The sequence below is a fragment of the Rhinoderma darwinii genome, chromosome 4 (genome assembly GCF_050947455.1).
Source record: "Rhinoderma darwinii isolate aRhiDar2 chromosome 4, aRhiDar2.hap1, whole genome shotgun sequence".
Classification (NCBI taxonomy): Eukaryota; Metazoa; Chordata; class Amphibia; order Anura; family Rhinodermatidae; genus Rhinoderma; species Rhinoderma darwinii.
The window spans coordinates 406,830,249-406,856,234 of NC_134690.1; the positions used below are offsets into that span (position 1 = coordinate 406,830,249).

Below are 25,986 nucleotides of genomic sequence, written 5' to 3' on the forward strand. Positions count from 1 at the left end.
GTATAAGTGTGAGTATGACTGTGAGTATAAGTGTGAGTATGACTGTGAGTATAAGTGTGTTTATGACTGTGAGTATAAGTGTGAGTATGACTGAGTATAAGTGTGAGTATGACTGGGTATAAGTGTGAGTATGACTGTGAGTATAAGTGTGAGTATGACTGTGAGTATAAGTGTGTTTATGACTGAGTATAAGTGTGAGTATGACTGAGTATAAGTGTGCGTATGACTGAGTATAAGTGTGAGTATGACTGAGTATAAGTGTGAGTATGACTGAGTATAAGTGTGAGTATGACTGAGAGTATGGCTGTGAGTATAAGTGTGAGTATGACTGGGAGTATAAGTGTGAGTATGACTGGGTATAAGTGTGAGTATGACTGAGTATGACTGTGAGTATAAGTGTGAGTATGACTGTGAGTATAAGTGTGAGTATGACTGAGTATAAGTGTGAGTATGACTGTGAGTATAAGTGTGAGTATGACTGTAAGTATGACTGAGTATAAGTGTGAGTATGACTGTGAGTATAAGTGTGAGTATGACTGAGTATAAGTGTGAGTATGACTGTGAGTATAAGTGTGAGTATGACTGAGTATAAGTGTGAGTATGACTGTGAGTATGACTGTGAGTATAAGTGCGAGTGACTGTGAGTATAAGTGTGAGTGACTGTGAGTATAAGTGTGAGTATGACTGAGTATAAGTGTGAGTATATGTGTGAGTATGACTGTGAGTATAAGTGTGAGTATGACTGTGAGTATAAGTGTGAGTATGACTGAGTATAAGTATGAGTATGACTGAGTATAAGTGTGAGTGACTGTGAGTATAAGTGTGAGTATGACTGAGTATAAGTATGAATGACTGTGAGTATAAGTGTGAGTATGACTGAGTATAAGTGTGAGTATAAGTGTGAGTATGACTGTGAGTATAAGTGTGAGTATGACTGTGAGTATAAGTGTGTTTATGACTGTGAGTATAAGTGTGAGTATGACTGAGTATAAGTGTGAGTATGACTGGGTATAAGTGTGAGTATGACTGTGAGTATAAGTGTGTTTATGACTGAGTATAAGTGTGAGTATGACTGAGTATAAGTGTGCGTATGACTGAGTATAAGTGTGAGTATGACTGAGTATAAGTGTGAGTATGACTGAGTATAAGTGTGAGTATGACTGAGTATAAGTGTGAGTATGACTGAGAGCATGGCTGTGAGTTTAAGTGTGAGTGACTGTGAGTATAAGTGTGAGTATGACTGAGTATAAGTGTGAGTATAAGTGTGAGTATGACTGAGTATAAGTGTGAGTATGACTGTGAGTATAAGTGTGAGTATGACTGTGAGTATAAGTGTGTATGACTGAGTATAAGTGTGAGTATGACTGTGAGTATAAGTGTGAGTATGACTGTAAGTATGACTGAGTATAAGTGTGAGTATGACTGTGAGTATAAGTGTGAGTATGACTGAGTATAAGTGTGAGTATGACTGTGAGTATAAGTGTGTTTATGACTGTGAGTATAAGTGTGAGTATGACTGAGTATAAGTGTGAGTATGACTGTGAGTATAAGTGTGAGTATGACTGAGTATAAGTGTGAGTATGACTGTGAGTATAAGTGTGAGTATGACTGAGTATAAGTGTGAGTATAAGTGTGAGTATGACTGTGAGTATAAGTGCGAGTGACTGTGAGTATAAGTGTGAGTGACTGTGAGTATAAGTGTGAGTATGACTGAGTATAAGTGTGAGTATATGTGTGAGTATGACTGTGAGTATAAGTGTGAGTATGACTGTGAGTATAAGTGTGAGTATGACTGAGTATAAGTATGAGTATGACTGAGTATAAGTGTGAGTGACTGTGAGTATAAGTGTGAGTATGACTGAGTATAAGTATGAATGACTGTGAGTATAAGTGTGAGTATGACTGAGTATAAGTGTGAGTATAAGTGTGAGTATGACTGTGAGTATAAGTGTGAGTATGACTGTGAGTATAAGTGTGTTTATGACTGTGAGTATAAGTGTGAGTATGACTGAGTATAAGTGTGAGTATGACTGGGTATAAGTGTGAGTATGACTGTGAGTATAAGTGTGAGTATGACTGTGAGTATAAGTGTGTTTATGACTGAGTATGACTGAGTATAAGTGTGCGTATGACTGAGTATAAGTGTGAGTATGACTGAGTATAAGTGTGAGTATGACTGAGTATAAGTGTGAGTATGACTGAGTATAAGTGTGAGTATGACTGAGAGTATGGCTGTGAGTATAAGTGTGAGTGACTGTGAGTATAAGTGTGAGTATGACTGAGTATAAGTGTGAGTATAAGTGTGAGTATGACTGAGTATAAGTGTGAGTATGACTGTGAGTATAAGTGTGAGTATGACTGTGAGTATAAGTGTGTATGACTGAGTATAAGTGTGAGTATGACTGTGAGTATAAGTGTGAGTATGACTGTAAGTATGACTGAGTATAAGTGTGAGTATGACTGTGAGTATAAGTGTGAGTATGACTGAGTATAAGTGTGAGTATGACTGTGAGTATAAGTGTGTTTATGACTGTGAGTATAAGTGTGAGTATGACTGAGTATAAGTGTGAGTATGAGTGAGTATAGGTGTGAGTATGACTGTGAGTATAAGTGTGAGTATGACTGAGTATAAGTGTGAGTATGACTGAGTATAAGTGAGTATGACTGAGTATAAGTGTGAGTAGGACTGCGAGTATAAGTGTGAGTATGACTGTGAGTATAAGTGTGAGTATGACTGTGAGTATGAGTGGGTGTCTGAGTATGAATATGAATGGTTGTGTGAGTGAGTGTATGATTGTGAATGAATGTAACTATATTAATATGTGAGTTGAAATGTGCACGAGTTAGTATTAATGTGAGTGTGGTAGTGAGCGTGTGGTATGAGTGGAAGTGTAAGCATAACTTTTGAGTGTATAAATATGAGCATTTGTGGGTAAGTTTGAATATAAGTATAATAGTATGAGTCTGAAAGGATTTATGATTGAGTATACAAGTGTCTGTAAGTAAGTTTGTTTAGGTGTGTGAGTATGAGTCTAAGGGTATGTGCACACACACTAATTACGTCCGTAATTGACGGACGTATTTCGGCCACAAGTACCGGACCGAACACAGTGCAGGGAGCCGGGCTCCTAGCATCATACTTATGTACGATGCTAGGAGTCCCTGCCTCGCTGCAGGACAACTGTCCCATACTGAAAACATTATTACAGTACGGGACAGTTGTCCTGCAGAGAGGCAGGGACTTCTAGCATCGTACATAAGTATGATGCTAGGAGCCCGGCTCCCTGCACTGTGTTCGGTCCGGGACTTGCGGCCGAAATACGTCCGTCAATTACGGACGTAATTAGTGTGTGTGCACATACCCTAAGTGTCATTTTAGGAACAGATGTGAGTATCAGTGTAGTGATTGGGGATGAGTGTGAATAAGTGATTTATGTGCTGGTATTCGTGTCAGTGATTTTGAGTGTTTTGTAAATAGAGGAGTATACATTTTTCAGTATTAGGGCACGTTCACACGTGGCGGAGTTTTTCCGCTGCAAATGTTGGTGCAGATTTGGGGCAATTACGCAACGAATCTGCAGCAACATTTGCGTATTTGACAGGTAATGCAGACGTTGCAGGTATCACAGTGGACTTGCCACAGATTTCAGTTTTTGCATTGCAAAGGCTGAAATCCGCAGTAAAATTCTGCGTCTTCTCCGCAAAGTCATGAGCTGCTGCGGAGGAGGGGAAATTCTGCACCGCAGCCGATGGTCCGCAGCGGAGTTTACCGCAACGTCTGAACGATCTTGCCTAAAAATGTATTGAAACAAATTAAAAAAATGGCCGCAGGAGAATTCCACTGCAATTCCGCCACGTCTGGCCGTGCCCTGTGAGTTTTTCAGTGTTAGTATAATAAGTGTGTGTACGTTTTTGAGTACGAGTATGAATGATTTCTAGGGTTAGTGTTAGTGTGAGTGAGTTTTTCAGTGTTAGTATGAGTGTACGTTTTTGAGTACGAGTATGAAGGATTACACGTGTGAGGGACTTTGGCGTGAGGCTTATATAAAGTTGTGATTCTTGGTCCTTTTGCTGCTTCTAGAATTTCTTGTTCAAAAATCAAACTGACAAGAATTTCCACATTTGCCATCCATGTTGCTGCCTGTAGTGCGGGGTAAAGTCATTCTACTTATATGATATTTCCATCAATGACCCGGGGTTCACATACTTTTATTTCATGGGATTGAGGCCGCTATATTGATAGTTTATACATTTTGTTACATTGTGCTGGAAATAAGAAAATAACAAATATTAAAATAGAAGTTTTCAGATCTTCTCAGCGCAGGGTTCAGTATTTTCATACTTTCAATTTAAAGTTCATGTAGAAAAGTACAAAACTGATGATTTCTGGACATTTTTTGGGTTATTATTATATTTTTATCATTTTTTTTAGCTTAAATGTGAAGTTGTATTTTTTTGGCTTCATTATTCCTACATTACCTACATTTGTAAACCTATTGTCCCACATTTGTTGAGCCGTTCACTTCAGGTTTTAGTGTAAACTTTGTAGCAAGCGATGATGATGTGCAACGTTAAGGGCATGCCCCCACGTGGCGGATTTCCTCCGCAACTGTCCGCATCAATGCCACACAGAATCTGCGTTGCAGATTCTGCGGCGGATCTGCCCAAAATGTGCAGTACATTGATGCGGACTAGCTGCTGCGGACTGTGGGAAAAGTGCTTCCCTTCTCCCTATCAGTGCAGGATAGAGAGAAGGGACAGCACTTTCCCTAGTGAAAGTAAACGAATTTCATACTTACCGGCTGTTGTCTTGGTGACGCGTCCCTCTTTCGGCATCCAGCCCGACCTCCCTGGATGACGCGGCAGTCCATGTGACCGCTGCAGCCTGTGCTTGGCCTGTGATTGGCTGCAGCCGTCACTTAGACTGAAACGTCATCCTGGGAAGCCGGACTGGAGACAGAAGCAGGGAGTTCTCGGTAAGTATGAACTTATATTTTTTTACAGGTTGCTGTATATTGGGATCGGTAGTCACTGTCCAGGGGGCAGAAACAGTCACTGCCGATCGCTTAACTCTTTCAGCACCCTGGACAGTGACTATTTACTGACGTCTCCTAGCAACGCTCCCGTCATTACGGGAGCCCCATTGACTTCCTCAGTCTGGCTGTAGACCTAGAAATACATAGGTCCAGCCAGAATGAAGAAATGTCATGTCAAAAAAGCAAGACGCATCCGCAGCACACATAACATGTGCATGACAGCTGCGGACTTCATTGCGGAAATTAGAATCTCCATTGAAGTCAATGGAGAAATTCCGCCATGAGTCCGCAACCAGTCCGCCACTGCTCCGCAACATCCATTGTATGCTGTGGACACCAAATTCCGCTCCGCAGCCTATGCTCCGCAGCGGAATTTTCCGCTCCGTCTAAACGAACCCTACTAAATAGAAGTGGAAGGCAATGGAGAAACGGCTCCGCTGCGGATTAACGCTGCGGAGTGTCCGCAGCGGAATTCAAGAGCAATTCCGCCACGTGTGGCTTTGCCCTTACTGTTCAGTCATACATTTACATCATATTATATTATTACATTATATTATATGAATTGTTTTGTAGTGTGTATAGATATTATATGTATTGATATATTATAAGAATATAATGTGACTTCCACTGTCGGGTAATATGTGACTTTACTGAATGTTGGTTCTTGGTCACAGTATCCAGTTATATATAAATCTACCCAGTGAAGCCCCCGTCACCCCCCACCCCCCACGTCATTTCATTTTATATTTGATGGCCTAGAGAAGATTCGTTATCCATGTCAGAGGTGCAGTATATATGTATACAGGTCAGAGGTGCGGTATATATGTATACAGGTCAGAGGTGCAGTATATATGTATACAGGTCAGAGGTGCGGTATATATGTATACAGGTCAGAGGTGCAGTATATATGTATACAGGTCAGAGGTGCAGTATATATGTATACAGGTCAGAGGTGCAGTATATATGTATACAGGTCAGAGGTGCAGTATATATGTATACAGGTCAGAGGTGCAGTATATATGTATACAGGTCAGAGGTGCAGTATATATGTATACAGGTCAGAGGTGCAGTATATATGTATACAGGGCAGAGGTGCAGTATATATGTATACAGGTCAGAGGTGCAGTATATATGTATACAGGTCAGAGGTGCAGTATATATGTATACAGGTCAGAGGTGCAGTATATATGTATACAGGTCAGAGGTGCAGTATATATGTATACAGGTCAGAGGTGCAGTATATATGTATACAGGTCAGAAGTGCAGTATATATGTATACAGGTCAGAGGTGCAGTATATATGTATACAGGTCAGAGGTGCAGTATATATGTATACAGGTCAGAGGTGCAGTATATATGTATACAGGTCAGAGGTGCAGTATATATGTATACAGGTCAGAGGTGCAGTATATATGTATACAGGTCAGAGGTGCAGTATATATGTATACAGGTCAGAGGTGAAGTATATATGTATACAGGTCAGAGGTGCAGTATATATGTATACAGGTCAGAGGTGCAGTATATATGTATACAGGTCAGAGGTGAAGTATATATGTATACAGGTCAGAGGTGCAGTATATATGTATACAGGTCAGAGGTGCAGTATATATGTATACAGGTCAGAGGTGCAGTATATATGTATACAGGTCAGAGGTGCAGTATATATGTATACAGGTCAGAGGTGCAGTATATATGTATACAGGTCAGATGCTGTCAGTACCCCTATTATTATATGACTAACGGACGGCCGGTACATGAAATATTTATATCATTTACTTTCTTTTTTATTTAGATGTATTATCAGTCACAATTTGTAATATTTGTAACTAATAATAATAATAATAAATGATGGAGCTCTGCCCTAGAGGGAGGCTGACATTAACCTCTTATCTACCCTATACCCCGTTATTAGGAAATAAAAAGTTTTGTGGTTTTTTTATAATAATAAAAAGGTCAATCCGTGCGTTCGGTGTAACTTTATAATTCATTTTTATGAAAAATTATTTTTACTGAGATACAGCTGCTTTGTATCCTGTATATAGAGCAGCTGTATCTTACGACGAACTTCTGAATGCACAACTGCTGTAAAAGTACAACTCCCATCATGGCCTCACAAATAATCACAGCAAGCTGGAGAATGGTACCACACCGTCACAGAAGTAGAAAATGCAGAACGGGGCATGGGGGGGGGGGGTATCAAACCTCAGTCTAGGACCCAAAATAAATTCAGACCTCACATTAGACCCCAAAATGTATTTAGATTTCAGATTGGACCCCAAAATAAATGCAAACCCAATACCAGACACCTAATTAATTCAAACCCAAAACTAGATCCCGAAATTAAATAAGACTTATTAATACATTTAAGACTTCAGAGCAAACCAACCCCTCTATTTACTTCTCCTCATTGTACATTTTGTACCTCCTATGTGGGTCCTGATATGGCAGGGGGTCCTTTAGGGGTGCCCCATGCCTTGCGCCACATCAGCTCCTATAGCTACACCGCTGCCTCTGTTATGGAGCTATCCTCCCTATGAATACCCATGGACTATGGCGTCCGGTGCCGGGGATTATTATACGGGTGCCATATTGCATTTCCATATAACTTGGAGGTTGTACATTAGGACATAGTTGGATTTGAACCCTGGGCCCCAGCGCTGCCAGGTCAATGTGCCGATCGCTGAGAACATAGAAAAAATTATTCACAATCCAGAAACTTGTATTTCTTCTCTTCTCCTTTTGATGGCAGCTCAAGCCTCAGAGGTTTCGGACACCAGTTATATAACCGGCGCTATTGATTACCAGTTTATTTTGTCCTTCTGGGAGACGGAGATGCGGAAGAAAAGTGAAACGAGAACATTGCAGAAGTCGATCAGCGTGTCTCAATCAATCTCATCTCCCCTCTCCCCCGGGACCCTCACCCTCCCTCAACTGGAGTGTGAAACTCTCAAAACCCTGTAAAAAGTCAGAATCTAATGAAGTGCCTTATTACCGAGTCCCCATTAAACTGTCACTTGTAGTTAGCAGGCAAAACCGTGCGGGAAAAAAAATGCGCTGCCGCCTGACAGAGGCCCATTACTCAGTGCCCGCGGTTATTGGCAGGCGACACGATATGCAGGTTCAGCTTGGGGGGGTCTGAATGGTCATGGAAAGCACCAGACCCCTCTGTCATAAGTGTCGAAACGCGGCAGCAAATCATATTCCTGTGTGTGCGCCCAAATATATTGTTTCAGGACGTTGCTTGTGCTCTCCCGGCATCACAGGGGTTAATGCTGTAATTGGGCCGTACCTGTTATCTGAGTTATTACACAACACCTGTTCGCCCTCCAGCGCAGCGCGTGAGTACAGCAGGACTGGGTCAGTGGGGACGCCATGTGCGATGCTTCACATTTTATTATTCAAATCCAGTATAATGATCCTCCAGAGCTGCAGCTCAGAGCTCCATCCAACACGGCCAAAACCGGATACAGGCACTTACAGCGAAAACACATGAGCGCCACCCGGCCGCGCTCCGATCCGAGATGTTCTGCATGCAGAACACAATTTACTGTGCAGCTCCCAGCTGGGAGGTGATGTTCTCCACAATGATGGATGACTCCCGCTCTCCCCGTGTCATATGTTCTGCAAATACCGAATTAAAACAACGTTTTCTTCTTTTAATTGAAGCTTCTATTAGGCCCCCGGGGGCAGCGCTTTCTGGATGATTAGAAGGAACGCAAACGTGAACGCTCTGCAGATGCCTCCAAATACCCACAAAATTATCATAGCAAGAAGCCAATGCTGAGCCCGGAGACAGCGCCGAAATAACTTCTCCGAGCCGCTACATTTATCATCCTTACTCATCCCAGAGCAGCAGAACCCAGAGGACCCCGATCACATCTATATTACCACAGCCCAGCCCAGCGTAATAGCAAATACAGGGGGCAGTATTATAGTAGTTATATTCTTGTATATAGGGGGCAGTATTATAGTAGTTATATTCTTGTATATAGGGGGCAGTATTATAGTAGTTATATTCTTGTATATAGGGGCAGTATTATAGTAGTAATATTCTTGTATATAGGGGCAGTATTATAGTAGTTATATTCTTGTATATAGGAGCAGTATTATAGTAGTTATATTCTTGTATATAGGAGCAGTATTATAGTAGTTATATTCTTGTATATAGGGGGCAGTATTATAGTAGTTATATTCTTGTATATAGGAGCAGTATTATAGTAGTTATATTCTTGTATATAGGAGCAGTATTATAGTAGTTATATTCTTGTATATAGGGGCAGTATTATAGTAGTTATATTCTTGTATATAGGAGCAGTATTATAGTAGTTATAATCTTGTATATAGGGGGCAGTATTATAGTAGTTATATTCTTGTATATAGGGGCAGTATTATAGTAGTTATATTCTTGAATATAGGGGCAGTATTATAGTAGTTATATTCTTGTATATAGGGGCAGTATTATAGTAGTTTTATTCTTGTATATAGGGGGCAGTATTATAGTAGTTATATTCTTGAATATAGGAGCAGTATTATAGTAGTTATATTCTTGTATATAGGGGGCAGTATTATAGTAGTTATATTCTTGTATATAGGGGCAGTATTATAGTAGTTATATTCTTGTATATAGGGAGAAGTATTATAGTAGTTATATTCTTGTATATAGGAGGCAGTATTATAGTAGTTATATTCTTGTATATAGGGCGCAGTATTAGAGTAGTTATATTCTTGTATATAGGAGCAGTATTATAGTAGTTATATTCTTGTATATAGGAGCAGTGTTATAGTAGTTATATTCTTGTATATAGGGGGCAGTATTATAGTAGTTATATTCTTGTATATAGGGGCAGTATTATAGTAGTTATATTCTTGTATATAGGGGGCAGTATTATAGTAGTTATATTCTTGTATATAGGAGCAGTATTATAGTAGTTATATTCTTGTATATAGTAGCAGTATTATAGTAGTTATATTCTTGTATATAGGGGGCAGTATTATAGTAGTTATATTCTTGTATATAGGGGCAGTATTATAGTAGTTATATTCTTGTATATAGGGGCAGTATTATAGTAGTTATATTCTTGTATATAGGGGCAGTATTATAGTAGTTATATTCTTGTATATAGGGGCAGTATTATAGTAGTTATATTCTTGTATATAGGATCAGTATTATAGTAGTTATATTCTTGTATATAGGGGCAGTATTATAGTAGTTATATTCTTGTATATAGGAAGCAGTATTATAGTAGTTATATTCTTGTATATAGGGCAGTATTATAGTAGTTATATTCTTGTATATAGGGGCAGTATTATAGTAGTTATATTCTTGTATATAGGGGCAGTATTATAGTAGTTATATTCTTGTATATAGGGGGCAGTATTATAGTAGTTATATTCTTGTATATAGGGGACAGTATTATAGTAGTTATATTCTTGTATATAGGAGCAGTATTATAGTAGTTATATTCTTGTATATAGGGGGCAGTATTATAGTAGTTATATTCTTGTATACAGGGCAGTATTATAGTAGTTATATTCTTGTATATAGGGGCAGTATTATAGTAGTTCTATTCTTGTATATAGGGGCAGTATTATAGTAGTTCTATTCTTGTATATAGGGGGCAGTATTATAGTAGTTCTATTCTTGTATATAGGGGGCAGTATTATAGTAGTTATATTCTTGTATATAGGGGCAGTATTATAGTAGTTATATTCTTGTATATAGGAGGCAATATTATAGTAGTTATATTCTTGTATATAGGGAGCAGTATTATAGTAGTTATATTCTTGTATATAGGGGGCAGTATTATAGTAGTTATATTCTTGTATATAGGAGGCAGTATTATAGTAGTTGTATTCTTGTATATCGGGGGCAGTATTATAGTAGTTATATTCTTGTATATAGGGGGCAGTATTATAGTAGTTATATTCTTGTATATAGGGGCAGTATTATAGTAGTTATATTCTTGTATATAGGAGGCAGTATTATAGTAGTTATATTCTTGTATATAGGGAGCAGTATTATAGTAGTTATATTCTTGTATATAGGAGCAGTATTATAGTAGTTATATTCTTGTATATAGGAGCAGTATTATAGTAGTTATATTCTTGTATATAGGAGCAGTATTATAGTGTTATATTCTTGTATATAGAGGCAGTATTATAGTAGTTATATTCTTGTATATAGGGGGCAGTGTTATAGTAGTTATATTCTTGTATATAGGGGCAGTATTATAGTAGTTATATTCTTGTATATAGGGGGCAGTATTATAGTAGTTATATTCTTGTATATAGGAGCAGTATTATAGTAGTTATATTCTTGTATATAGGAGCAGTATTATAGTAGTTATATTCTTGTATATAGGAGCAGTATTATAGTAGTTATATTCTTGTATATAGGGGGCAGTATTATAGTAGTTATATTCTTGTATATAGGGGGCAGTATTATAGTAGTTATATTCTTATATATAGGGGACAGTATTAGGGCATGACCACACATGGCGGAATTCCTCCGCAACTGTCCGCATCAATGCCGCACCTAATCCGGGTTGCGGATTACGGCTGCGGATCTGCACAAAATGTGCAGTACATTGATGCGGACTAGCTGCTGCGGACTGCGGGAAAAGTGCTTCCCTTCTCCCTATCAGTGCAGGATAGAGAGAAGGGACAGCACTTTCCCTAGTGAAAGTAAAAGAAATTCATACTTACCGCCCGTTGTCTTTATGACGCGTCCCTCCTTCGGCATCCAGCCCGACCTCCCTGGATGACGCGCCAGTCCATGTGACCGCTGCAGCCTGTGCTTGGCCTGTGATTGGCTGCAGCCGTCACTTACACTGAAACGTCATCCTGGGAGGCCGGACTGGAGACAGAAACAGGGAGTTCTCGGTAAGTATGAACTTATATGTTTTTTTACAGATACATGTATATTGAGATCGGTAGTCACTGTCCCGGGTGCAGAAACAGTTACTGCCGATCGCGTAACTCTTTCAGCACCCTGGACAGTGACTATTTACTGACGTCTCCTAGCAACGCTCCCGTCATTACGGGAGCCCCATTGACTTCCTCAGTCTGGCTGTAGACCTAGAAATACATAGGTCCAGCCAGAATGAAGAAATGTCAAGTAAAAAAAGCAAGACGCATCCGCAGCACACATGACATGTGCATGACAGCTGCGGACTTCATTGCGGAACTTTGAATCTCCATTGAAGTCAATGGAGAAATTCCGCCATGAGTCCGCCACTGCTCCGCAACAGACAGAGCATGCTGCGGACACCACATTCCGCTCCGCAGCCTATGCTCCGCAGCGGAATTGTACGCATCGTGTAAACGAACACTGCTAAATTAAAGTGAAAGTCAATGTAGAAACGGCTCCGCTGCGGATTAACGCTGCGGAGTGTCCGCAGCGGAATTTAAGTGCAATTCCGCCATGTGTGAACCCGCCCTTATAGTAGTTATATTCTTATATATAGAGGCAGTATTATAGTAGTTATATTCTTGTATATAGGGGGCAATATTATAGTAGTTATATTCTTGTATATAGGGAGCAGTATTATAGTAGTTATATTCTTGTACATAGGGGGCAGTATTATAGTAGTTATATTCTTGTATATAGGAGCAGTATTATAGTAGTTATATTCTTGTATATAGGGGCAGTATTATAGTAGTTATATTCTTGTATATAGGGAGCAGTATTATAGTAGATATATTCTTGTATATAGGGGGCAGTATTATAGTAGTTATATTATTGTATATAGGGGGCAGTATTATAGTAGTTATATTCTTGTATATAGGAGCAGTATTATAGTCGTTATATTCTTGTATATAGGAGGCAGTATTATAGTAGTTATATTCTTGTATATAGAGGCAGTATTAGGGCGGGTTCACACATGGCGGAATTTCACTTAAATTCCGCTGCGGACACTCCGCAGCGTTAATCCGCAGCGGAGCCGTTTCTCCATTGACTTTCACTTTAATTTAGCAGTGTTCGTTTACACGATGCGTACAATTCCGCTGCGGAGCATAGGCTGCGGAGCGGAATTTGGTGTCCGCAGCATGCTCTGTCTGTTGCGGAGCAGTGGCGGACTGGTTGCGGACTCATGGCGGAATTTCTCCATTGACTTCAATGGAGAGTCAAAATTCCGCAATGAAGTCCGCAGATCTTATGTGTGCTGCGGAGCGTATTGTTTTTACTACCATGACATTTCTTCATTCTGGCTGGACCTATGTATTTCTAGGTCTACAGCCAGACTGAGGAAGTCAATGGGGCTCCCGTAATGACGGGAGCGTTGCTAGGAGACGTCTGTAAATAGTCACTGTCCAGGGTGCTGAAAGAGTTACGCGATCGGCAGTAACTGTTTCTGCACCCGGGACAGTGACTACCGATCTCAATATACATGTATCTGTAAAAAAAAAATATAAGTTCATACTTACCGAGAACTCCCTGCGTCTGTCTCCAGTCCGGCCTCCCAGGATGACGTTTCAGTGTAAGTGACGGCTGCAGCCAATCACAGGCCAAGCACAGGCTGCAGCGGTCACATGGACTGGTGCGTCATCCAGGGAGGTCGGGCCGGATGCCGAAAGAGGGACGCGTCACCAAGACAACGGGCGGTAAGTATGAATTTCTTTGACTTTCACTAGGGAAAGTGCTGTCCCTTCTCTCTATCCTGCACTGAATAGGGAGAAGAGAAGCACTTTTCCTGCAGTCCGCAGCGGCCAGTCCGCATCAATTTTCTGCACATTTTGTGCAGATCCGCTGCAGAATCTGCAACGCAGATTCTGTGCGGCATTGATGCGGACAGTTGCGGAGGAATTCCGCCATGTGTGGTCATGCCCTTATAGTAGTTATATTCTTGTATATAGGGGGCAGTATTATAGTAGTTATATTCTTGTATATAGGGGGCAGTATTATAGTAGTTATATTCTTGTATATAGGGCAGTATTATAGTAGTTATATTCTTGTATATAGGAGGCAGTATTATAGTAGTTATATTCTTGTATATAGGAGCAGTATTATAGTAGTTATATTCTTGTATATAGGAGCAGTATTATAGTAGTTATATTCTTGTATATAGGAGCAGTATTATAGTAGTTATATTCTTGTATATAGGAGCAGTATTATAGTAGTTATATTCTTGTATATAGGGGGCAGTATTATAGTAGTTATATTATTGTATATAGGGGGCAGTATTATAGTAGTTATATTCTTGTATATAGGAGCAGTATTATAGTCGTTATATTATTGTATATAGGGGGCAGTATTATAGTAGTTATATTCTTGTATATAGAGGCAGTATTATAGTCGTTATATTCTTGTATATAGGGGGCAGTATTATAGTAGTTATATTCTTGTATATAGAGGCAGTATTATAGTAGTTATATTCTTGTATATAGGGGGCAGTATTATAGTAGTTATATTCTTGTATATAGAGGCAGTATTATAGTAGTTATATTCTTGTATATAGGAGCAGTATTATAGTAGTTATATTCTTGTATATAGGGGGCAGTATTATAGTAGTTATATTCTTGTATATAGGGCAGTATTACAGTAGTTATATTCTTGTATATAGGAGCAGTATTATAGTAGTTATATTCTTGTATATAGGAGCAGTATTATAGTAGTTATATTCTTGTATATAGCGGGCAGTATTATAGTAGTTATATTCTTGTATATAGGAGCAGTATTATAGTAGTTATATTCTTGTATATAGGGGCAGTATTATAGTAGTTATATTCTTGTATATAGGGAGCAGTATTATAGTAGTTATATTCTTGTATATAGAGGGCAGTATTATAGTAGTTATATTCTTGTATATAGGAGCAGTATTATAGTAGTTATATTCTTGTATATAGGAGCAGTATTATAGTAGTTATATTCTTGTATATAGGAGGCAGTATTATAGTAGTTATATTCTTGTATGTAGTGAGCAGTATTCTAGTAGTTATATTCTTGTATATAGGAGCAGTATTATAGTAGTTATATTCTTGTATATAGGGGGCAGTATTATAGTAGTTATATTATTGTATATAGGGGGCAGTATTATAGTAGTTATATTCTTGTATATAGAGGCAGTATTATAGTCATTATATTCTTGTATATAGGGGGCAGTATTATAGTAGTTATATTCTTGTATATAGAGGCAGTATTATAGTAGTTATATTCTTGTATATAGGGGGCAGTATTATAGTAGTTATATTCTTGTATATAGAGGCAGTATTATAGTAGTTATATTCTTGTATATAGGAGCAGTATTATAGTAGTTATATTCTTGTATATAGGGGGCAGTATTATAGTAGTTATATTCTTGTATATAGGGCAGTATTATAGTAGTTATATTCTTGTATATAGGAGCAGTATTATAGTAGTTATATTCTTGTATATAGGGGGCAGTATTATAGTAGTTATATTCTTGTATATAGGAGCAGTATTATAGTAGTTATATTCTTGTATATAGGGGCAGTATTATAGTAGTTATATTCTTGTATATAGGAGCAGTATTATAGTAGTTATATTCTTGTATATAGGGGGCAGTATTATAGTAGTTATATTCTTGTATATAGGAGCAGTATTATAGTAGTTATATTCTTGTATATAGGGGCAGTATTATAGTAGTTATATTCTTGTATATAGGGAGCAGTATTATAGTAGTTATATTCTTGTATATAGAGGGCAGTATTATAGTAGTTATATTCTTGTATATAGGAGCAGTATTATAGTAGTTATATTCTTGTATATAGGAGCAGTATTATAGTAGTTATATTCTTGTATATAGGGGGCAGTATTATAGTAGTTATATTCTTGTATGTACTGAGCAGTATTCTAGTAGTTATATTCTTGTATATAGGAGCAGTATTATAGTAGTTATATTCTTGTATATAGGAGCAGTATTATAGTAGTTATATTCTTGTATATAGGGGGCAGTATTATAGTAGTTATATTCTTGTATATAGGGCGGTATTACAGTAGTTATATTCTTGTATATAGGAGCAGTATTATAGTAGTTATATTCTTGTATATATGAGCAGTATTATAGTAGTTATATTCTTGTATATAGGGGCAGTATTATAGTAGTTATATTCTTGTATATAGGAGCAGTATTATAGTAGTTATATTCTTGTATATAGGGGCAGTATTATAGTAGTTATATTCTTGTATATAGGGGCAGTATTATAGTAGTTATATTCTTGTATATAGGGGGCAGTATTATAGTAGTTATATTCTTGTATATAGGGAGCAGTATTATAGTAGTTATATTCTTGTGTATAGGAGCAGTATTATAGTAGTTATATTCTTGTATATAGGACCAGTATTATAGTAGTTATATTCTTGTATATAGGGGCAGTATTATAGTAGTTATATTCTTGTATATAGGAGCAGTATTATAGTAGTTATATTCTTGTATATAGGGGGCAGTAATATAGTAGTTATATTCTTGTATATAGGGCAGTATTACAGTAGTTATATTCTTGTATATAGGAGCAGTATTATAGTAGTTATATTCTTGTATATAGGAGCAGTATTATAGTAGTTATATTCTTGTATATAGGGGGCAGTATTATAGTAGTTATATTCTTGTATATAGGAGCAGTATTATAGTAGTTATATTCTTGTATATAGGGGCAGTATTATAGTAGTTATATTCTTGTATATAGGAGCAGTATTATAGTAGTTATATTCTTGTATATAGGGGGCAGTATTATAGTAGTTATATTCTTGTATATAGGAGCAGTATTATAGTAGTTATATTCTTGTATATAGGGGCAGTATTATAGTAGTTATATTCTTGTATATAGGGAGCAGTATTATAGTAGTTATATTCTTGTATATAGGGGGCAGTATTATAGTAGTGATATTCTTGTATATAGGGGGCAGTATTATAGTAGTTATATTCTTGTATATAGGAGACAGTATTATAGTTGTTATATTCTTGTATATAGGGGCAGTATTATAGTAGTTATATTCTTGTATATAGAGGGCAGTATTATAGTAGTTATATTCTTGTATATAGGAGCAGTATTATAGTAGTTATATTCTTGTATATAGGAGCAGTATTATAGTAGTTATATTCTTGTATATAGGGGAAAGTATTAGGGCACATTCAGAAATGGCGGACAGTCCGCAGTGGAATTCCGCAGCAGCCGTTTTTTTCATTTCTTTCTATACATTTTTAGGAAACTTAGTTCAGATGTTGCAGAAAATAACTGCGGAAATTAGGCTGCGGTGCGGAATTTTCCCTCCCAGCATGCACTGTCTGTTGCGGCGAAGAAGCGGAATTTCACTGCGTATTTCAGCCTTTGCAATGCAAAAACTGAAATCTGTGGCGTCCGCTGTGATATCTGCAACGTCTGAATTACCTTTCAAATATGCAAATGTTGGTGCAGATTTGTTGCGTAATTTCCCCGAAACTGCACCAACATTTGCAGCGGAGATATTCTGCCACGTCTGAACGTGCCCTCACTGCTTAGAAGCAGCAGATTGACATTGAGCTGCTATATAAACTATGGTTTACAAATACACCCAGATCTTTTTTGACCAGTTATCTGTCCAGTTTTACCTCCTTACGTGTGCAAATTACGGGTGTCCTGATGCAGAACTTTACATTTAGATCACCCATTAGATGTTTGTACGAGAATGTCTCAAACTGCCCCTCTGTCCAGGTGTCTTCTCCGCTTATTGGCGGATTGTACGTTAGATTTTTGCGCTTTTTTGGGTTAGATCATTATTAGAATACATGGGGTAAAGTAGCCGGTGAGCCGATCTTGTTTTTTGTGCCTGTCGTGTAGGGGCGCATGAATTCTCTAATCTTTAGTAATGACTCTGATGTATTTTATGTACAATATTTTGGGGACATTTTGTCTGATCAGTTGGATTGTTGGACCCGGACTAGAGGTTGATTAACAGATTTGACTCTGTGGGGCGAAATAAGTGACGTCATCATGCACACGTGGCGACATCATTTTATATGGGACGGTAAGGCTGGGTTCACACGTGGCGGAATTTCACTTAAATTCCGCTGCGGACACTCCGCAGCGTTAATCCGCAGCGGAGCCGTTTGTCCATTGACTTTCACTTTAATTTAGCAGTGTTCGTTTAGACGATGCGTAAAATTCCGCTGCGGAGCATAGGCTGCGGAGCGGAATTTGGTGTCCGCAGCATGCTCTGTCTGTTGCGGAGCAGTGGCGGACTCATGGCGGAATTTCTCCATTGACTTCAATGGAGATTCTAATTTCCGCAATGAAGTCCGCAGCTGTCATGCACATGTTATGTGTGCTGCGGATCCGTCTTGCTTTTTTGACAGGACATTTCTTCATTCTGGCTGGACCTATGTATTTCTAGGTCTACAGCCAGACTGAGGAAGTCAATGGGGCTCCCGTAATGACGGGAGCGTTGCTAGGAGACGTCAGTAAATAGTCACTGTCCAGGGTGCTGAAAGAGTTAAGCGATCGGCAGTAACTGTTTCTGCACCCTGGACAGTGACTACCGATCACAATATAGAGCAACCTGTAAAAAAATATAAGTTCATACTTACCGAGAACTCCCTGCTTCTGTCTCCAGTCCGGCCTCCCAGGATGACGTTTCAGTCTAAGTGACGGCTGCAGCCAATCACAGGCCAATAACAGGCTGCAGCGGTCACATGGACTGCCGCGTCATCCAGGGAGGTCGGGCTGGATGCCGAAAGAGGGACGCGTCACCAAGACAACGGCCGGTAAGTATGAAATTCTTTTACTTTCACTAGGGAAAGTGCTGTCCCTTCTCTCTATCCTGCACTGATAGGGAGAAGGGAAGCACTTTTCCCGCAGTCCGCAGCAGCTAGTCCGCATCAATTTACTGCACATTTTGGGCAGATCCGCAGCCGTAATCCGCAACCCGGATTAGGTGCGGCATTGATGCGGACAGTTGCGGAGGAAATCCGCCACGTGTGGTCATGCCCTTACAAGAGGTGTCATTCTCTGACAGTGACAGTCAACTTATACATTAGTCACCTCAAGAGCTGCATTCACAGTTCTGCTGGCTTCCTGTTACCAACAAAAATAAAAAATGCATTATGGGAGTTCAGATGATTACAATTGACTCCTTCACTGGCCTAGACCACCAGGGAATTTGCAATTAACCCTTCACTACCCCAGACCTCCAGGGATTTTGAAATTTACGAGAAGAACTGACAAATAATGGGGGGCGAGGGCTGCTCTGGGCTCCACTTTCTGTATAACGGACCTTGAGAGCAGCCAGAAATATAGATAATGCAGCTTTGGGTGGAACTGGAGAGTCAGACATAATAACTGTAATTTAAGGCCAGTAGAAGATAAGAAAAGCGAAGGATTGATAAAGTTACTGAAGATGATACGGATAAATGTTATTAACAGCGGAGACACAATATACGTCAGTCATATTATATATTGATTGGGTCAGGACCAGTCATCTCCCAGCTTAGCTCCACTATCATCCACGTTTAGTTGTACTCATCCTCCCATAATGCAATAGCTCAGGGGGGAATGGAATGACAATAGGTGGGATTATTGGGGTGAGGAGAGGTCACCATCAGGGCGGTCCCTAAATATCTGACGTCTGTTGTGCCAGGACCGTGTCTGATATCTGTATTCCCGGGTCCGTGTTTTCTCAACCTTCTCTCTCTTGTTCCATGCAGCTCCTCCGGTGCTGAAGATGTCCGTGAATGAGACGCTGGTGGTGAACCCAGGAGAGAATATCACTATGCAGTGCACGCTTACAGGAGGCGACCCCTCACCCAAAGCCGTCTGGTCTCACTCCCCCAATCCCATGCCACCCAACAGCATCAATAAAGGGGGAAATCTGACCATATGGGACATCCGAACGGAAGACTCCGGCTATTATAACTGCTCGGCCATCAACAACGTGGGGAACCCGGCCAAGAAGACGGTCAACCTCCTAGTGAGATGTATGTCCTGTATCAGGCCAGTAGACCAAATCTATGACGTGGGGCAACCAAGACACTAAATATCTGATTCTCAATGTCCTTGTAGTTCTGATTCTCAGTGATGTCACCGCTGCTCTCTAGTGAATGGATAGGCTGCATTCTCAGTGATGTCACCGCTGCTCTCTAGTGAATGGATAGGCTGCATTCTCAGTGATGTCACCGCTGCTCTCTAGTGAATGGATGGGCTGCAGTCTCAGTGATGTCACCGCTGCTCTCTAGTGAATGGATGGGCTGCATTCTCAGTGATGTCACCGCTGCTCTCTAGTGAATGGATAGGCTGCATTATGAGTGATGGCACCGCTGCTCTCTAGTGAATGGATAGGCTGCATTCTCAGTGATGTCACCGCTGCTCTCTAGTGAATAGATAGGCTGCATTCTCAGTGATGTCACTGTTGCTCTCTAGTGAATGGACAGGCTGCATTCTCAGTAATGTCACCGCTGCTCTCTAGTGACAGGACAGGCTGCATTCTCAGTGATGTCACCGCTGCTTTCTAGTGAATAGATAGGCTGCATTCTCAGTGATGTCACCGCTGCTCTCTAGTGACAGGACAGGCTGCATTCTCAGTGATGTCACCGCTGCTCTCTAGTGACAGGACAGGCTGCATTCTCAGTGATGTCACCGCTGCTCTCTAGTGACAGGACAGGCTGCATTCTCAGTGATGTCACCGCTGCTCTCTAGTGACAGGACAGGCTGCATTGATAGAATACTAATTATCATTCCCGCAATTTGTATGGATTTTATTAAATAAACTTTGGCTTTAGAACAAGATTTATCAAAGAGACATAAGAGGTTCTTAGTAGAGAAGAGACATGAAAGCTCTTCATTTATTTGATAAGTTTGTCTCATGGTTGCGTCGCGTACGTTGCGTGTGATGATGATCCGGCAGACACCGCGACACGTTACTTTTATGCTGCCGTCGTCTTACTCGTCTAGTGGAAAGAACAATCTGCATACAAAGGGTTAATAAACATTGTGTTTTCATAAAGAACGTTCTGAGTGAAATCAATGAGTTCTTCGTGTAACGCACGACGAGCCGGGTCCTCCAGGGGGAGCTGCTCTGTAGATGTTCCCCAACGTGGCCAATAGTGGGGGTCCCGAGTACACCCCCCCCCCCCGTTATATTCATGTGCCCTAAATATATGGAAAGTGTTTGTTCCACCTCAGACCCCCCGGTAACTCCTGTAGAAAAGTTCTGCAGGTTTTTTATATACTTTGTTTTTCAGTTAGTTGCCGTTTTCTAGATCTGCTTGCTGCCAGTGAATGGTTCCATTTATTGTTTTCATTCAGAGAGTAGAAACCCATTTTGAGTGTTTGTTACAATGTATCAGTGCAGGCATTGTAGACAACCGTTGGCAATGCCAGAGCAGTGTCGGATAGTTCATGAGTGGCGGTCTATGGTAACACGGTGCCGCGCGGGCATGGGACGCCTCCTCTCAGTTTAAACTATTGACTGCAGGAAGCGCTCGTAGTGAAGCCTTTAAAAAAACAATAGGGTGCGGTTTCTGCAAATTTTTACAATTGAAGGGGTGTATCTAGCATTCGGGGGGTGTTCCTGTGAAAAGGGGCGGGGCTTAGAAATGTCCCCCGATTTTAAGTGTTGATAAATATGTACATTAAGTTACATGCACGGTCGTCACCCAGACAGAAGGCCAAGTGGTTTCTGGGTAACTTCAACCTAAACAAGCCATAGAATACAGAGGTAACGTTGTGCCACTATGGGATACATCGTCCAGTCTAAGGCTATGTTCACACGGAGTGGTTTCAGGCGTTTCTCAGGCCGTAAATGTCCCGAAAAATGTCCCGAAGAATCGGAAGCAGAACGCCTCCAAACATCTGCCCATTGATTTCAATGGGAAATACGGCGTTCTGTTCCGGCGGGGCGTTTTTTACACGGCCGTTTTTCAAACCGCGTTAAAAAAACGGCTGCGAAAAAGACGTTTATGTCACTTCTTCAGCCGTTTAAACAGCTCCAAAAACGACCGTTAAAAACGCCACGAAAAACGCGCCTTTGATTTAAAAACGTCTGAAAGTCAGGAGCGGTTTTCCCTTGAAGCTCCGTATTTTCGGACGGTTTTGATTTTGTGTGTGCACAGACCCTTAGTCCTAAACTTATTTTTAAGCCTTCAATGGACCGGCATAGTCCAGGCTGTGGGCTTCTCCAGGGGCGGACAGATCGTATGTGAAATCTGTGCAGCCGCCTGGGGGCCAATAGGTAACGGGGGCCACTACCACCTGGAAAGCAGATTCCCACTGTCTATTAGATCACATGTAAGGACTGAGCCAATGAATGTCACAGCCCACAATTACTGGTGGAGGGTTAGAGACATAAGGGGGTGATCTAGGGCGACCTATGGGAGAGCAGGGGGCCCATCTACCGCTCCGGCCCAGGGGCCCCCTGACGTCTGTGTCCGCCCTTGGGTTGCACGTGTATAAAACCCAATATTACTATCAGTGGGGAGGGGATAATGTGGATTTTACTTGTCGCCGTGGGGTCTTCTGACAGTTAATCCCCCACTTTTTTGTCTTCCGCCCCTGATAGCGATGAGAAACATCACTTATCAGATCACTCCGGACGTCATCAAGGAGAGTGAGAGCATCCAGCTGGGCCAGGACCTGAAGCTTTCCTGCCACGTGGACGCCGTGCCCCAAGACAAGGTCCAGTACACCTGGTACAAGAACCAGAAGATCATAAAGACCTCGGAACGAATCCTGATCACCAGGAACGACCCCGAACTCCCACCGGTCACCAGCAGCTTGGAGATCATTGAACTCCGGTTCAGCGACTACGGCACCTACATGTGTGAAGCCTCGTTACCCAACCTGCCCATCACCCTGAACAGCAACGACATCAACATCTCCGCAGAGACAGGTGAGAACAGCCACAGCCAAGCTGCATAGAATGTTTTGAGTTATACTCCAGTTGCATCCAGAGCTGCATTCAACATTACACTTAATTATTCAGATCTAGTGTTTTGCATTCTGGGAAATAATTCAGACCACCGTACAGTCCAATCATTCCAATAGTCCGGCATTGCGTTGACTTCTGTCATGTGAGCTCTGCACCTTTTTTTGTGTTTCACCGCAGTAGACATCAGTATATATATGTATATATTGCAGCTGGGCTGATGTGCGGTGGTATTGTGCCGCCGAGGCTGCAGTCACACACATAGTGCAGGTCAATATATACATACAGTATGTCAGATTGTGAGCTTGATTGACGGCTGCAGACATTGGAATTGGGAATATCTAGGTATTGCCCTGCCGGGACCTTTCCCCTCAATGACATCACCATAGAACTGACCGGGGGGTGACTGGTCCGGCACAGTGTTGGCTCTTCTCTGTATATCTCACGGCACCCAATAGAAAGCAGGACCGGTGTGACAATAGGGGGTACGGGAGGGGAGCTCCGGGAACAGGGTGACACGACATCACACAGACGTGTAGACTGAGGAGACCAGGAGACTAAAGCTGCACCCCTAGGAGATCATGAGAAGTCTGGGGGGAGAAACATTGGAAAAAAAAACTCCACACAGGGAATTAGTATTTTTGTCTCGACGAGCTCTTTAAAACGTGGTTGGCGTACAGATGTAGCCATCTTTATCTTGACTTTAACACATTAAATACACAGTGTCAGGAAACTTTATCTTGACTTGTTAATGGCCTTTGTTGTGTGATATCACCCGCAGCAAGTTATCAGAGTCCAGATAAACGTGGCTACATCTGTACATTGGTGTAAGAGCAACAGATGGAGAGCGGTCAGGATCGGGGTGCGGGTCACCGGTGATGGTTGCAGCCGGGACAATGGAGTTCCGGTTTCTCTCTCCCTCCGCAGTCCTTGTTACGGTGACTCTTCACTCTTTTTCTTGCAGTCCCTCCATCCATCAGCGTGCCCAAGGGGCAGCTCGTCATCATCGTGAGGGAGGGGTCCACGGCCGAGCTGCAGTGCGAGGTGCGGGGGAAGCCGCTGCCGCCAGTCCTGTGGACTCGAATCGACAAGGAGGCCGCATTCCCCAATGGTGACATTTTGGTGGAAACACTCGATGGGAAACTGAGGTTGGAAAATGTCACCCGAGAAATGAGCGGAACGTATAAATGTCAAACCGCCAGATATAACGGCTTCAACATCCGATCCAGGGAGGCCGCGGTGCAGCTGAACGTACAGTGTGAGTACTGGTGTGATGCATTCTGGGTACAAGACAAGAGATATCAGTCCATGTACTGCGGCACTCCCCTCTCTGGGATAGGACTGATGGTCCTGTTCATCCTGAGCTGCCTGGTTCATGAATAGAACTCCAGAGCTTCAATAGGTGTAAGTTATGGGGGGTAAAGCTGAGTGACAACTCTTGTGGGTGCTGTGACGGTGGTCATTAGAAGTTGTCACCCAGGTTGTGTTATCCATGAAGAGCACCTCAGAAAAGGCTTCATATACAATTAAAATATTACACCCAATAAATGTGTAGAGTAAGGGAAGTCACACTATGGAACTGTCCATCACTGCATGTGGTGATGGTTCGGTGAAATCTATGGTGGATTTGGATGTGATGATGTCACCGCCTCTTTGTTAGATTTCTTGGTCTGATTCATTGATCCCAGGATTTAGTTCATGTTTGGGGCTGGGAAGGTTTATTGTCATCCTTCCCTGAATAAAACGTGGTGACCACTTCATGGGATCTCGCTATAGGCGTCTTCTGGATAAACTGGTGGCCAGTGTTTTATGATTGAGTTCAATGTATACACACTGTGCAGAGAGCTCCCCCTAGTGGTGGCTGCAGGAAGAGATAATTTTCTCATATAACTATGGCTATGCAGGGGATTTGGAGCTCTGTGTCAGAAAAATGGATCTGCTCCAGTAAAGATATATCAGGTATATAATCAGTACAGAACGGTGGACCCCAAAAGTCCTGGTGTTAAAAAAAAGGACATTCACATTAAGTAACATCATTTCTTGTACAATCTTCTTCTTCTTGTTCCAATCTTCCTGTAATTTAATGGCAGGGACCTTAAAAAAAAGCCGGTGTGGCAGGGAGAAGCAGCGAGATCCTGGGACTACTGCCAGACGGGACAATAGGACTGAGCCGCGATCCGGGCCACTAAATGTTTTGCATTAAAGCGGCGTTTCTGACATTTGGGGGGTGTTCCTGGGAAGGTCTAACAAATGTCCCGCAGTTTGGGATTCAAATTTTGTTACATGTACCCAAATAGTAGTCACCCAGACAGGAAGTAAAGCGGTTGCTGGGCAACCTGAACTATCTAATAACCTATATAATAATCTACGTGAGGCAACAAGAAGAGAATTAAACACAGATCCTCCAAAGTTACGTCCCACCGGTTGCACGGTGAGCGCAGCTCCTGCAGTGGAGTTCTCCTTTAACTAATTAACAACTTGTGAGACCCGTGGCCTGATCAGACGGAGACGTGTTATTTGGAGATGGATCTCCTGCCCCTCAGGATGACCCTCACATTTACTTTGAGGCTCCGTTGTATTGTCTGGGGTCCAGGGAACGAAGACGACTCTGGGTAATTGAGTTGCGCGGTGTCCTCATCATCACCCAGCATGGCGTCCGCGTGATTCAGTGGCCGCTCAGCGCTATGTGGCATTATCTCACAGGAGATCCTCCGTGCCCTTGTAGATTTTAGATGAATACAAAGTACATTGTGTGCAGCAGAGCGGAGCTATAAAAGCCAGAATTATGGAATATGTGCAACATATGGAGGTTAAAGAGGGTTAAAGTGATGCATAGACCAGCCGGGAATTGAGTTTTAGGGCAGACGTGACGGAGAGCATCTGTTACCTCCTCTTCTCCAATCATTTTATTATTCCGGTCTATCCGGACGGCCGGGAGCAGGACTTGTTCTGTAGTAAAATTGTCACATTGTGCTGCCATATAAAAACCCTCTGAAGAGGCCCCGTAGTTCACAGCGGCGGCATGACCCAGTTCTCCCACAATCCCCATCACTCAGGGAATCATATCTGTCTTTATCTTGCGCTTGCTGGTTTAGGA

General features: G+C 41.2%; 1 protein-coding gene across 3 annotated transcripts in view; it reads left to right on the forward strand.

Annotated features, from left to right (window-relative positions):
* Positions 1-25,986, forward strand: part of MDGA1 (MAM domain containing glycosylphosphatidylinositol anchor 1) — a 323,508-nt gene that overhangs the window by 219,589 nt on the left and 77,933 nt on the right. For all 3 annotated transcript variants that reach the window (XM_075863504.1, XM_075863503.1, XM_075863505.1), the window contains 3 exons: positions 19,675-19,944; positions 22,524-22,853; positions 23,854-24,147. In XM_075863504.1, coding sequence (XP_075719619.1) covers positions 19,675-19,944; positions 22,524-22,853; positions 23,854-24,147 — 894 coding nt within the window. The remainder of the gene's footprint in view (positions 1-19,674; positions 19,945-22,523; positions 22,854-23,853; positions 24,148-25,986) is intronic.